This window comes from Labeo rohita, chromosome 3 (genome assembly GCF_022985175.1).
Source record: "Labeo rohita strain BAU-BD-2019 chromosome 3, IGBB_LRoh.1.0, whole genome shotgun sequence".
NCBI classification, from domain to species: domain Eukaryota; kingdom Metazoa; phylum Chordata; class Actinopteri; order Cypriniformes; family Cyprinidae; genus Labeo; species Labeo rohita.
Genome location: NC_066871.1, coordinates 29,861,858 through 29,874,788, shown reverse-complemented (window position 1 = coordinate 29,874,788; position 12,931 = coordinate 29,861,858). Strand labels below are relative to the sequence as shown.

The 12,931-nt window shown below is 39.7% G+C and overlaps 1 protein-coding gene across 1 annotated transcript in view; it reads left to right on the top strand.

Moving 5' to 3' along the window:
* The first annotated feature begins 528 nt into the window (after positions 1-528).
* The window catches only part of ep300b (E1A binding protein p300 b), a 43,968-nt gene continuing 31,565 nt past the window's right edge, over positions 529-12,931 (top strand). The window contains 7 exon segments of the mRNA XM_051106765.1: positions 529-2,678; positions 5,480-6,063; positions 7,932-8,093; positions 11,135-11,375; positions 11,477-11,590; positions 11,808-12,035; positions 12,733-12,838. Of these exon segments, the coding sequence (XP_050962722.1) occupies positions 2,585-2,678; positions 5,480-6,063; positions 7,932-8,093; positions 11,135-11,375; positions 11,477-11,590; positions 11,808-12,035; positions 12,733-12,838 (1,529 nt within the window). The 5' untranslated portion in view covers positions 529-2,584.

Below are 12,931 nucleotides of genomic sequence, written 5' to 3'. Positions count from 1 at the left end.
GGCTACATATTCAGTTCCCAAAGCTGAGAAGACTTGTAATGTGGTTATGCTCAGTTACATTGTCAAGTTTTTGAGCTCTTAAAGTGCATACAACGTCCAGAAATACTGTCTAGGTAAGTAGCTCACTAATTTTTGAAGTTTCTTTAGCTGAATTCACTCTGAATATGTTTATGATGCCAAAAATGCAGGCTACATAGTCTGTTTTCTTGGTTCTCTGCTAGAAAAAACGAAACTAAATCCAATCTATGCTGGTTAGCGGGTTTAAACCTGGCCAAGCTGGTTAGTCAGGTGGTCTTCCAGCCTGACTAGCTAAAGAAGTGATCAAAAAATGGCTAGTTCAGCAATGTTTTTGAGCTAAGCTGACTATCGACATGCCTATGATGTTCAAAAACACTCTGTAGTTTGGCAGCTCACGCTTTGAGGAACTGAGATGACTTGGTATGAGCTCCAAAAAAAAAAATAAAATGTCACTGCTTGTTCTGGCCTCTACCACTATTGCACCTCAATATAGGGCACTTGACCCCTGGGTGTCTTCCGAGGAGGCTGACTGTCCCTCCAGCTAGCGAAGCCAAGTGAAGCACTATTTTGCTCAGCGAGTCAGAAGGTGGGCATCATCATTTCACTACTAGTGACTCCATCATCTGATGATGCTGGACCCCGTCTCGCACCCGCCCAGAACAGTCGCAACTCCGACGGAACAGTACGGAAACAGCACTGTCCGGGAAATCCCGATCGCCATCTCCCCCTCCACCCCCCTTTACTAATGTTACCGCACCTCCAACCTTCCCTCCCCCCAGCCAGAGGAGTAGAAACAACAAGCCGCCATTTTGTTTGTGCGGAGAGAGTGAAGGAGGCAGGAGCGACCGAAAAAAAAGCCACTCGAGCGCCGACCACTGCGACTCCGAGCGCCGCCGGCTCCGTCCTCGCGGATCCAGACCGGATAAAAACGCAGCCCGGACGATTCGCGGAGGCAGCGGAGGGAGATTATAGATTCTCCCGTGTAGGAATCAAAGAGCAGACTGGTTTTTCCTTTCTTTTGCTGTTCTTTTTTGAAACGAAGCGGAGAGGCGGAAGAGGGCAATACATTTAAACGAAGGGAAGCTCGTCAGGGGAAAAGGAAAATAACAGCGTCACGAAGTGGGAATATCTGTGAAATTACATCGCCGGTTGCAGGCGGACGACAGCGAAAGTGGCGAAAATTGCAGGAACTGTGCAAGAGAAGGGAGAAATTTAAAAGGGATGAACGCGCAGGGGGGTTCACAGCATCACAAAGCCTATGAAAGGGGTTTGAGGACCCCCAGATTTTGGGGGGTGCAGCTGGCAATATCACCCGGATCGGCAGATGCTTCAGACCCCAAATGTTACTGAAGCCCACCTCGGTTCGGTTCACGCTATTTTCGACCCGCTGCCTGTTCCTCTCGCTCTTTCTTAATGCTCCGCAAGGCTCTTCGTGCAGTGACAAATTATTCTTATTTGCTTGATGTGTCAGTGCATATGCATTGACCAACTTCACTCGATTCCCATTCTTTAGCTCGTGCACCGCGGACTGCGAGACAACATCTTCTTGCACTTCAGACGAACGAGCGATCGCATGCGTGTTCCGTCCATTAGACGGACACTTTTGAAATCATTTCTTTGCATGCATAAGCTGTGCGCAGTGCAGGGTGGTCTCGTGAAGCAATGGTCAGAACACTTTTAACTCGTGCAGTGGACACATTCACACAGAGGGCGCACGAACCATATTCAGACGCGAATGCACAATAAACCATTTAACTTGACACTTTGAAGTGTTGTTGCAAAATACTAAGACGTGGACACACATGCAAGTTGCTTGGCATCATCTAAAGTGGGAGCTCGTCATTACAGCCCTTGGATGCACATTTACCCTGTTATTTATTCCGCAAAGAGGATGAAAGGAACTTTTACACGCATATGATTGTTTAATTATATTGCCATTTTTCAAGTATTTATTTGTTCTTAATTACTTGGGAGGAAATAAAGACTTTGATGAAGGAGATTCAAACATCCGTGTCAATTCTGACGAGCATGATGGACTTTTAAAATCTTTTAAATAAAGTGATGCTGGCTGAGAATCGCACATGCTGCAATGCAAAGACAGACGTAATTGTGAATCTTAGTGTTTGCTCGTAAGCATTGCATGAAGCCGCACCGGAGCGAGTTCGCTTTCTCGTACACAACGCCTTAAAAAAAAAGCCCAACACTTCAGCTCGCCGCCGACAATGGCGGAAAAGACGGATGCAAGCAGCGGGGATAAATCTCGGGAAAATTGCTCAGTCGCCGAGGAGGCTACGTGAGTTTGCGGCGAGCTTGCATGACCGTCTGTCCCTCCCTTCACCAATATACTTTGAGGAACTAAAGACTAGAAAATCTTAAAAGGGAGCATTAAAGGTGGACTGAACATTGAAGCGTTGCATTGCATTGCATTGCATGCATGTATCGTCCCATGAAAGGGAAACGGGAATCCGTCCGGAGTTCGTGAACGAGGAGAGATTTCGTCGCGACTGCACAGGAAGGGCTATCCTACGCGGGATATATGCTTTAAACACTAAACCGGAGGAAAACTATGGCCGATAATGTGCTGGAATCCGGTCCGCCTTCAGCTAAGAGGCCTAAATTGTCTTCCCCGGCTCTGTCGGTCTCTGCGAGTGATGGAAACGGTAAATAATCATGTTTCACGCGCTGCGGTGTGCGGCCACTCTCACGCCTGCACGCTGGAAAAACACACTCGACGTGCGTTTTCAAAAGCTTTCTTTTGTTGGGTTCGTTTGTTTGTTTGTTTGCGTCGCCTCCCGGTATTTAAATAACTTAGCAGGGATAGCTAGCAGGCTAATTTGCGCCGTGTTTTCATTTGAAGTTGATGAGGTGTGTTACAATACTGTTTGTGCGTGGTCATCTGAGTGTGCAAAATAGTATGCAGTGTTTTTCCGGGTGTGCGTTACACAAACTTTTCGCTTTGTTCGGCGTTATGAGCTGGGCTTGGTGTCAAAGGTTTATGAGGTGATGCATTTTGAGCTTGTCAGGCGAAGGAATACTCGACAGGAACATGTTATAAATCACGTCGTTTTACTGACACACGGTTGCGAGTCAAGTCTACAGCACTTTGAGACGCCAGAGGTGTTTCTTTTCAAGTTGGTTTACGTGTAGTGCGTACTGCATAGTTGACAAACCAGCGTCTGCGAGTTTCTAAACACCACCGAGCCACAGAAGCTACTTCATCTGTTTGTTTTCTCTGTATTTCAACCAGCTTAAGGTGGTTTGGTCAGATGAAAAGTGTCCAAGACCCTTCTTAAACAGGCCTGAGCGGTCAAAACCAGCAAATCATTTTACACTGGTTTATACAGCTTTTTTACAGTGTGTCTGCAAGTGAACGTCAGGGCATAATGTCTGAACTCTAGTGGTCCACCAGTAACATTTTTTTTTTTTGTTTGTTTTTTTTAAATGGCTGATACTGAACTTAACAAAGCAGATGGTGACTGTTATGCTAATATATTATCTATTTATGCATTTATAATTTCACAGTTGCAAGTAAGATAGATTTGATTTAGCACAAAACCAGTCACAAGGGTCACTTTTTTTAAATTGAGAGTTATGCATCGTCTTAAAAGCCAAATAAATAAGCTTTCCATTGATGTGTGGTTTCTTAGGATAGGACAGGATTTGTTTGAGATGCCACTGTTTGAATATCTGGAATCTGACGGTGCAAAAAAATCAAAATATTGAGAAAATCACCTTTTAAAGTTGTCCAAGTGAAGTTTTTAGCGATGCATAGCCTGTCACTAATCAAAAATTAAGCTTTGATATATTTACGGTGGAAAATTTACAAAATAACTTCATGGAATATGATCTTTACTTAACATCCTAATGATTTTTGGCATAAAAGAAAACTCAGTCATTTTTACCCATGCAATGTATTGTTGGCTATTGCTACGAATATACCTGTGCTACTTATGACTGGTTTTGTGGTCCAGGGTGATATATTTATCTAATTAAAAAAAGCTTTTAATAACTAAAAACAAGTTTGAGGAAATTGGGGTAAGTTGCACCACTGTTCATGTTGTCATCTTGGCAATAAGAAATTACTGTTTGTACAGCTAATACTTTAAATTAAATCCTTTTTTTTTTAATTTTTACTGCACACTATCTGCAGTGACCTAAAGATGAACCCATAAACTAGGCGTAAGATGGTTATTTTAATATTCAGAATATTTAAGTCAAGTTAAAAAGTTTTTAGAAATATTCTATAGATGTGTAAAAAAAAAAAAAAAACATGCAAAATGTTTTAGCATGAAATAGGCTAATGCTGTCACTTTTCTCATTTGCGTCTTTTAAAAATGTGCGTGAATTAAATAAATTATCCTTTAAATATAAATTAAGGGGGCGCACTCTCACCTATCCATAAAAAGGGTTGTACTGAGACTTTAAAACAAATCAAAATGTATATTTGTATAGGATATGTAATATTTGGCTGAGAGACAACTACTTTAAAATCTGTAATTCTATATACTGAGAAAAATCGCCTTTGAAGCTGTCCAAATGAAGTTCTTAGCAATGCATATTACTAATCAAAAATTAAGTTTTGATATATTTACGGTAGGAAATTTACAAAATATCTTCATGGAACATGATCTGTACTTATCCTTTTTAATATCCTAATGATTTTTAGCAAAAAAGGAAAAATCGATCACTTTGACCCATGCAATGTATTGTTGGCTATTGCTACAAATATACCCGTGCTACTTAAGACCGGTTTTGTGGTCCAGGTTCACATGTATCGATCACTAATGTGAAGACTGCACTCAAAAGTTTGTTTGCTTCATATGTAGAGTATGTTGCATTTATTAGTTGTCGGTGTGTTGCTGTTATCAGGACCTGCCATTATGTAGGAAAAGGCCCCCATTTTGTCCCACCGCTTGTCCATTGTTATGCCATGCCATGTGTTTTTTATTAGTATGAACCATTAGGACGTGCACACCGGCTCTACTGCATACTGCTCTCCTGTGAGCCGATAATCTCAGTCTTTCTCTCATCACGGGAGCTGCGGTAAACTGTTGCATGAGATTCGTTCAGTCGCGCTTTCGTCAATTTGTCTAGATTTCGTGCTGTAGAGTGATGGATCAGCCCGTCGCTTGTCCAACCTCCCGATGTATTACAGATGTGTTGTGCACTTGTTGTGTTTAAGTATTACGTCATCTCATCTTATTAAATTCTGTCTAAAAACAGTTTTTAAATGTCTCTTATGCTATTTCGATTCGTTATTCGCCAAGGAAGCTGGAATGGTGTTTAAACGCCAACCAACTCAATGTGAAAACTCACAAGTAGGGTAAAACATGGTTTCCTCTGCTGTGGCTTTGCTTAAAACGTCAAATTTTTTGGGCCTTCTATAATTATTCTCTAATGTATCTAGTTATTCTGTGACTAACAACCTGAGTAAAGTCTCTTTTCGCCTTTTTTTTTTCAGATTTTGGCTCTCTATTTGACCTGGAGCATGACCTCCCGGACGAGCTCATTAACTCCTCCGACCTGGGCCTTTCTAACGGGATGGACCCCGGCCAGTTACACACCAGTCTGGGTGGAGGAGGGATGTCGGGCCCCCTGGGCGGCTCGGGCCAGGACACGGCGGCCAAACACAAGCACCTCTCTGAGCTTCTCCGCCCTGGCGCCCCTCCATCCACCTCCACGGCCGCCGGCAACCCCGGTAACGCACCCTCCTTGGGGATGATGGGAGGTCTGAGCGGCACCCCGGTTACTCAGGGACTGGGTGGCCCTCAACAGCAGCAGCCTGGCATGATGCCGCAGCCTGGCATGGTGGCGGGACTAAACCGGGGCATGATGGGCACCCAGAAAGGGAACGGACAGCCGCAGAGCATGATGGGAGGGCAAATGATGAATGGTGCACCTAGAATGGGCTACGCCAATGTGAACATGAATGCGGGCATGGTTGGTAACGGGAACATGCTGCCCGATGCTCTGCAGCAGCAGAACGCAGGGCAGCAGATGGCACAGGCCACAATGAGACCGCAGCAACCAGGAGCAGTGAACAAGGTAACGTGTGAACAAACGCGTGTCAATATAATAATTCTGTGCGCGCCAATGAACTGCATGCAAAAAGGGTTTTGCTTGAAGCTTTAAGGTTAACTTGGTTAACTTTGTTTTATTTCTCATTATACATCTGTGAACTGATGTGTTTTTGAGTGAATGAGCTATTTAATTTGGGGTCAGTAAAATTTTAATTTTTAAAAAAAAAAAATATTTTTAAGATTTTTCAAGGACTGAATTTAATGTAATATAATGTAACAATATTATGTTATAAAAGTTATATTTAAACTAAATGCTGTTCTTTTGAAATCTCTATTTAAGAATTCTGAAAAAAAAAGATCAAGTTTCCACAAAAATATTATGTAGCACAACTGGTTTTGACATATTAAAACATATTAGCATATTAAAATGGTTTCTGATGGACGTGTGACATTAAAGACCTGAGTAATGATGATAAAAGTTCATCTTTGCCATCTGAGGAATATTTTATATTTTAAAATGTATTCAAATGAAAAGCGGTTAGTTAAAATTGTAATATTTCACAATATTTAATCAAATAAATGCAGCCTTGTTAGCATAAGAAAATAAAAGGCTCAAATGTATAAAAACATTTAAAAGAGAGAGAGCAAAAAAACAAAAAACAAAAAAAAAAAACAATAAATAATAAAAAAGGACTCCAGATTTTCTCATATCTATTTAATTTTGGTCTTATTGTTAATTACAATAAATATATATTTAATTAACTGTATTTATATAATTGAATGTTGTTAATTTAATATTATTTTAAACAAACATGAGTTGTTTTTCACAAAGGTTCTTTTTAAAAAAAGTTTTTAATTAATTAATTAATTAATTATTTTTTAATAAATTATTATTATTATTTTTTTACAAAAGGTGTGAGCCCTTAAGCTCTTCAGTCCCAACTTCCTGTTTCAACAGTTGGCAAACTATTTTATGGAGCAAAAAGCACACTAACAACAAAAAGTGCAATGTTCTGATGCTGTCACACACCTTTCAGTCCTGTGTCCAGACTTTATGGCTATAAGTTGCTTTAGAGAGAACCTAATATTTAATATTAAAGGTCAAACGAAGAGTTCTCAGGATTTATGACTTTTAAAGGCCAAGTTTTCTTATTTTCAGACTTCATAACTTGAGTAAAATGACTTGTGTAGTATTTATTGTTGGTTGCTTGATTTAAAAAACAAAAAAAAAAATCTGGGTTTCATCATCAAGACAAATCTGATTAGTTATCTTCAATGTATTCCCCTACTTTAAAACCACAATTATTAGTTCATTTTTTGTGTAGTTAGAAACCAGGTAGTGAAATAGACTATTCAACTGAAAAGAAATAGCTTGTGATGTTTCTTGGTTTGAATGTGATGTGATCCTTCACAGTGAAACAGACCTCCGTTTGAAAAACCTTTTCTACTCCCTCGTACGAGGAACTGTGCGCACCATTTTGTTGATTCACAGGCGATTGCACAACCTGGACCGCAGGAAATGGGCAGAAAAAAGAGGGAATGACATTTTCTTTGTTGTTTTGCTGGGTTCAAGATTTTTAGCAGCTGTATTGAGGTTTATTTTGCAGAATTGATACCGCGGTGTCACTAACATTATATGCGTACTGTAAGTAAACAATGAGAATGTGAGCGTCAAACAGAATGAATGATTGATTCTCATCTATTGATGTTCATTTGCTTGTTTTGCTGTTAATATTCACTTAACACTTTTTTTTTTTTCAGCTCATCGTTGATTGTTTATGACTCTGCCCAGGATGATGGATCAGGTTCTGTCATAACTGGAATCTTCGAGACTGATAAACTAGCTCATTTTCATTCTTGACAAAGTTTTTCTTTGCTTTTTTTTTCTCTCAGATGGGAATGATGGGCGCTCCAGGCCCCTACGGTGGCTCGTATGGCCAGTGCGGAGGACAGTCTCTTGGGCCTCAGCTCCAAAACAAAGCGGGTCAACCCAACAGCATTAACCAGTTTAACATGGACAAGAAACCTCAGCATGGGCAGAACATGGGCGGCATGGTGAGAGAACCACATCCACACATGTTCCCTGACCCTCTTTGACTGAAGGGATTTAATTCCTTCTCTAACTGGCCAGCAAGAGGCTTCAGTTATCATTTCCCCTCAGACCTCATCCAGTGGTTCATCCCACAGATACATAACTTGTTGACTGATTATTTATGGGTAGTCACAAAATTTGTTTCCCCAGATTTTTGCGCAATTTGAAAATCCATTGTTTATGAAATTCCACACATCATTAACCCCATTTTCATTTAGTTTTAATGTTAAAAAAATGCTTTTAATAGTGGTGCATTGCAATGAAAATTTGTCATCCACTACTGAAAATTCTGGAATCACTGGACTGAAAGACAAAATGAAAATACTAAAAAAAAATACAATTTGAATATGAATCCTTCATGTTCTGTGTGTCTCTGTGTGAATCAATGGCACAGATGTGCGGTTTCGCTTACTATACACGTACTGACTGTGACACTCGCTGTGTTTTCAGTCTTTGTCACCTCAATATACGAGTACATGAACGTACACATAATTTCTGGAGTTTCTCTCAGAGTCACTTCATGAGCATTTTACCGTTTCTTTTGAGAAAAAACTATTGTCTTGTCACAAATAGAAACTTTATTGAAGCCATTAAAGGAGAAGTTCACTTCCAGAACAAAAATGTACAGATAATTTGCTCACCCCCTTGTCATCCAAGATGTTCATGTCTTTCTTTCTTCAGTTGTAAAGAAATTGTTTTTTGAGGAAAACATTTCAGGAATGTTCTCCATATAGTGGACTTCAATGGTGCCCGTGAGTTTGAACTTCTAAAATGCAGTTTAAAAGCAGCTTCAAAGGGCTCTAAACGATCCCAGCCGAGGAAGAGGGGTCTTATCTATCAAAATGATTGGTTATTTCCTAATAAAATTTACAATTTATATACGTTTTAACCTCAAATTCTCATCTTGTCTAGCTCTGCGTGTACTCCGTGTATTCCAGGTTTAAGACCGTTGTATGTCAAAAAACTCCTCCAATTTCAAAGTCGTCCTACATTGCTGTTTTACATTTTTGATCTTCTTTGACATTCACTTTGTAAACACTGGTTTGGTACTTCTGCAGCGATGTAGGACGATTTTCAAGTTGTACGAGAGAATGAGATGGGAGTTTTTCAACATATCCTAACTGTCATGAACCGGAATACACAGTGTTCACGCAGAGCTAGACAAGATGAGCATTTGAGGTTAAAAAGTATATAAATTGTCAATTGATTTATAAAATATCCAATTGTTGCGCTAGATAAGACCCTTCTTCCTCGACTGGGATAGTATAGAGCCCTTTGAAGCTGCACTTAAACTGCATTTTGGAAGTTCAAACTAGTGAGCACCATAGAAGTCCATTATAAGAAGAGAAATCCTGAAATGTTTTCCTCAAACACAATTTCTTTATAACTGAAGAACCAAATACATAAACATCTTGGATGACAAGGGGGTGAGTAAATTATCTGTAAATTTTTGTTTTGAAAGTGAACTACTCCTTTAAAATGGAATCCAGAAAACAGAATTAAAAAGGTCAAAAAAAATTCTTAGGGCCTTAAAATATATTTTTTATTCAACTGTTAATAAATTGCTGTTAAATTGTGTACGTTTCAGGATTTCAATTAATTAGACCTTTAAAACTATTCTAGAGTCTAGAAAATTTAAAACAGAATTTGGGAAAAAATAAAACTGATTTCACGAGACCCTATTCTTGTTTTACTGATGTATGTGCAGAACACAATAGTGCTCACAAGCTGATTTTTTTAAGCGGTAAAAATTGGATCTGCAGGGACAAGGACTTCTGAGTTAAATATGTCAAAAATTATCCACGTACACACTGCAGATAAATTCTGTTGTCAGTTCACCTTTTACTCCTTAATCGAGTTCTGTATGCAGTGTGTACGGAACTGAACTGAACAACCAGCTGTTAATTTAAACGTGCATCAGAAATGTGTCTTCGTCTGTATGTGAGATGCAAGAAAATAAAGTATAAGAAGTTGTAACTTTAACCTTAGTGTCAATGTTTCCAGATCTTTATATAACAAAAAAACACAAGGACAAGCACAAAAAACACTGAAACACCCAAATGTTTGTTTTGTAACACCAAAAAAAAAATCATCCACAACAGACCACTTTATTAACTCCATGAAGTGCCTGGCTTGATGAGCTAAGACCAAACAACATGCATAAAAGCGCTTGCAAATATGTGGACATGGCAACACTACAAGACAGCACTCTCTAAAGCAGCCTCCCGAGCATAAACAAAACACAGCACATGTTTTAAGCCAAAAAATGGCAGATACCAAATGGCTAAATTCTTATTCACTATTCCGTACACAAATGGACGATAATTTACAGCACTCACTCCCTCATTTAATGCGGCTGTCACTCCTGAAACTTGCAGTGTGTACGTGGCCACAGTTACAGTTATCTGATCTGGAAGTTTCAGTTTCTTCAGAATGTTTTCGACAGCCAAAATGTTGGTACATTCCTTCTTTTGAATAAATTTTGTTTATTTTAAATATACAAGTAATTTCTGGCTGGTTTGCTTGAATTGCAGTATACTCCGTATTAACACATTTAACCATATTAAAACTATTCCGCAGAATCTATACATTCATAATGTTAAAAAGTGTAAAAAAAAGTGTACAGGTTTTGCATTTAGATCACAGTTTTCCCAAAAATATGAATCAACACAGCTGTTTTTAATATGGATAGCAATGTTTCTTGAACGTCAGATCAGAAGTCTCTGAAGACTGAAGTAATGAAGTAATGATGCTGAAAATTCAGTTTTAATATCACAGGAATAAATTACATCCAAAAACAGAAAACTGTTATTTTAGATTGTAATAATGATTCACAGTATTGGCTTTTTTGACTGTATTTTTGATCAAACAAATGTGAATGGTACCGTGTATGCTGCTGTCTTTTCTAATGCAAACTCCAGCTAATTCTCTGATCTTTAACACACTGCAGCAGCAAGAACATGAAATCTTGCCCCTTGAAAACCTCCTTTCTGTCTGTCTCTAGCAGAGCTCAGGTGTGGTGGGTGGCGTATCGGGCCCAGGCGGGGCGGCGGCGCCCCCTGCAGCGGACCCAGAGAAGCGTAAACTCATTCAGCAGCAGCTGGTGCTGTTACTTCACGCTCACAAGTGCCATCGCAGAGAGCAGGCCAATGGAGAGGTCCGCCAGTGCAACCTGCCCCACTGCAGAACCATGAAGAACGTCCTTAATCACATGACGCACTGTCAGGCCGGCAAATCCTGCCAGGGTGAGCATTGCCACCTATTCATATTCTTTCAATCACATTTTAGTTTCCCACACATAAACAAGATAATACGGCATCTTAAATGCTTGTGTGTTCTTCTGCAGTGGCTCACTGCGCGTCCTCCAGGCAGATCATCTCTCACTGGAAGAACTGCACGCGGCATGACTGTCCCGTCTGCCTGCCGCTTAAAAGCGCCGGGGACAAAAGAAACCAGCAGTGTGAGTTAATACGCACAAATACTACTCATCCTTTCTCCTGTCCAGCGCAAACGATATTTCGAAGAATGTTTCAGCTGTTTTCACCCATAAAATGAAACTGTACTGGATTCCATTGACATTTCTTAAGACATTCTATTACTTCTATTACATTCACATAATACAATATCAACATATTTAATATTTAAAAATTGTTTGATATCTCATCCTTTCTCTTTAGCTCTGCTGGGAAGTGCTGGGATGGGCATGGGTGGTCCATTAGGTGGGTCGTTACCCGGCGGCCAGCCTTCAACCCCAAACTTAAACCCTCCCAGTCAGATTGACCCAAGCTCCATTGAAAGGGCGTACGCCGCCCTTGGACTCACCTACCAGGGCAACCAGGCATCCAATCAGAATCAGCAGACCTCTGTACCTGCTCAATCCGGCATGAGGACACTCAACAATATAGGTGAGAGTTTACATAAGCTTTTTTCTCTAATGTATATCCACTATTTATTAGTCTAGAACCAAAAAGGTACACCTTCACTAAAGGATCAGACTGGGAAAATCGTAGTATTTCAATACAGCATAGTGTAGTTAGGGCTCCACGATTTTGGGGGGAAAAATGTAACTGGTCGCAATTTTAAAATGCGCTTAAAATAAATAAATAAATAAAGGTTTGATGCACTTTTTGGTAAGGCTTCAAAATTTGGTCAATTTTGTGATTTATATATCAACATGACTATAATAATAATAATTTATGTATTTACAATACTCTTTTATCCAAAGTGACTTACTAAAGATAAACATAAGATGGTAAGATGTTTGGCAGAGTTTGTGTGGAGCGGCATTTACAGCAAACCAAGCAGATACAATGCAAATATGGGTAGGGGATATGATCAAAATCTTATCAAAATCTTTAAAGACCTTTTATGTTAAAATAAGGAGTTTAAATATATTTTAAAAACTACACTTTTTGACCTATTGTTTAATATCATCATGTGGCCATGATAATATTGAGACAGTTTTGCTATCGCGATTTTACGATATTGATAATATCGTAACATCCCTATTCATTATTAATCATACATGTAGTTTGTTTTCAGTGCAAAAACTAGTCAGGAAGTGCACATCCTTAAAACGTCTTAAACTGTGTGCCCCAGCAGGTGGGAACTCAATGGGAGTGAACGGTGGAGTCGGCACTCCGATGACGAATCAGCATCCAGGAATGCTGCCTGACGGCATGCTGCACAGGAACATGACGGCTCAGAGGTACTGAACATCACTGCGGCTCAGTGGACCAGGCCTGGTTTAAAAGGATTGGTCAGCGAAAGCTTTATGTTGATGTTTGATTTCTCTCTCTGT